At 66.6% G+C, this 2158-nt stretch overlaps 1 protein-coding gene across 1 annotated transcript in view; it reads left to right on the plus strand.

The window, feature by feature from the left end:
- The first annotated feature begins 652 nt into the window (after positions 1-652).
- The window catches only part of CELF3 (CUGBP Elav-like family member 3), an 8548-nt gene continuing 7042 nt past the window's right edge, over positions 653-2158 (plus strand). The window contains exons 1-2 of the mRNA XM_026048131.1: positions 653-701; positions 1081-1209. Of these exons, the coding sequence (XP_025903916.1) occupies positions 653-701; positions 1081-1209 (178 nt within the window). The remainder of the gene's footprint in view (positions 702-1080; positions 1210-2158) is intronic.

Consider the following 2158-nt stretch of genomic DNA (forward strand, 5'->3'; position numbering starts at 1 on the left):
TAGGGGGATTAACCCCCCCCTTGGAGGGGGCCGCGGCAGCTGGGGAGGGGGGTGGGGGGGCGGGGGCACCTTCCCTTTCTGCAGCGCGGGGGGGTCGGGGTGAGCCCGGGCCGGGGGGACACGTCGGGACTGGGGGTGTCCGGGACCCCCCTCCCCGCGGCACCTCCTGCCCCCCCCCCGCAGCCCCGTCATTGTTTATAGCGAGCGCTGATGATGTCAGCAACGTTGCCGGGCAACGCCGCGGGTAAATTGGGGATGAGTAGGTGGTTGCCATGGAGCGTGTTCGGCCGTTGCCATGGTTACCAGGCATCTGTGCCCTTCCTCTCCCCCTCCCCGCGGCCTCCAGGGGTTGCGGGGCGGGGGGGGGGTGTAGTGGTACATTGGTTCCCCCCAGACCCTAATTAACACCGCGGCTCATTAGCGGCCTTGGGGTTGCCCCTCCCCACTCCCCCGCTGGCAGTTGCCGCGGTGCCCGTTGCTGCGGTAATGGGATGCAAGGTTGCCGTGGCAACCGGGCATCTTGGGGGTACAGGGATGGCCGTGGGGGGGGGCACCTGGGTTCCTGCATCCCCAGTGTGCATGTGGGTGGAATCTGGGGGGGCTCCTGAGCGCCAGGGTGCGGCCTGGCCCCATCCCGCTGCCCCCCCCGCAGATGAACCGGCCCATCCAGGTGAAGCCGGCGGACAGTGAGAGCCGAGGAGGTAGCGACCCCCCCGCAGCGCCCGCCGCCGCCCCCGGGGACCCCGAGCGTGTCCCCACACCACACCAGCCCCGTGCCGGGCTCCCCTGTCCTCGTCCCCATCCTGGCGCTTCCTCCCCACGTGGCGCCGGCCCTCGGGTCACCCCAGCTCCACCTCCCTGGCACGGCGTCCCGGGGTGGGGGGCAGAGTCCCCATCCGTGTCCCCAGGGTGACACGTTATCCCAGAGCCATCCCTGTCCCTGGGGCTGGCAGCTGGCCTGGCACAATGTCCCCATCCGGGCATAGCGTCCCCATCCATGTCCCCGGAGCGGCCTGGTGTCCCCCTGGCGCGGTGTCCCCGGGGGCCGGGACCCCCCTGGCCCCACGTCCCCGTCCCCAGAGGACCGCAAGCTCTTCGTGGGGATGCTGAGCAAGCAGCAGGCGGACGAGGACGTGCGCAAGATGTTCGAGCCCTTYGGGACCATCGACGAGTGCACGGTGCTGCGCGGGCCCGACGGCACCAGCAAAGGTGGGACGGGGACACCGGGGACACCGGGGCGCTCGGGGGATGCCCGAGGGTGTCCCATGGGACAGGGAGGGGGCTGCGGGATCCATGGGGTGACACCCCAGGGATTGGAAGGGGTGGCTAACGGGAGGCCATGGTGCAGGAATGGGGATGGGGTGTCCAGGTGTCTGTGGAGTTGGGGGGGGTCCATGTGGAAGGGGGTGTTAGGGGGTCACGGGGGGTGCCATGGGGCAGGGATGAGGTTAAAGTCTCCGTGGGGCAACAGAGGGTGTCCATAGGGCAGGGAGAGGGTACTAGGCACCCCCATCCTGGGAAACAATGCATGTCCCATGGTGTCTCCCCCATCCTGGGACACCACGGACCCCCGCCCTGGGCCACCATGGGATGGCTGGGTGAACGATGGGAATGGAGACCGGTTGTCGAGGTGTCTGGTTGAGGGTGTCTGTGGTTGGGGTGGGATGCCCATGGTTGCTGGTGTCCGTGGTTGGGGGGTATCCGTGGCTGTGGGTATCCCTGGTTGGTGGTATCCGTGGTTGGGGGGGTGTCCATGGTTGTGGATATCTGTGGTTGGGGGTAACCATGGTTTTGGCTGTCTGTGGTTGCGGATATCCATGGTTGTGAGCGTCCGTGTTTGGGGGTGTCGTGGTTGGGAGTATCTGTGCTTGTGGGTGTCCATGGTTGGGGGTGTCCATGGTTGTGGGTATCGGTGGTTGGCGGTATCTGTGGTTGTGGGTGACCATGATTGGGGGTATCCGTGGTGGTTAGGGGTGTCCCTGGTTGGGGGTATCCATGGTTGGGGGTATCCATGGTTTGGGAATGTTCCTGTTTGGGGGTGTCAATGGTTGGGGGTATCCATGGTTGGGGGTTTCCAAGGTGGGAATATCCATGTTTGGGGGTGTCCCTGTTTGGGGGTGTCCCTGTTTTGGGGTGTCCCTGTTCAGGGTGTCCCTGT

This window comes from Nothoprocta perdicaria, unplaced genomic scaffold, assembly GCF_003342845.1.
Source record: "Nothoprocta perdicaria isolate Ctin4 unplaced genomic scaffold, notPer1 scaffold_511, whole genome shotgun sequence".
NCBI lineage: Eukaryota > Metazoa > Chordata > Aves > Tinamiformes > Tinamidae > Nothoprocta > Nothoprocta perdicaria.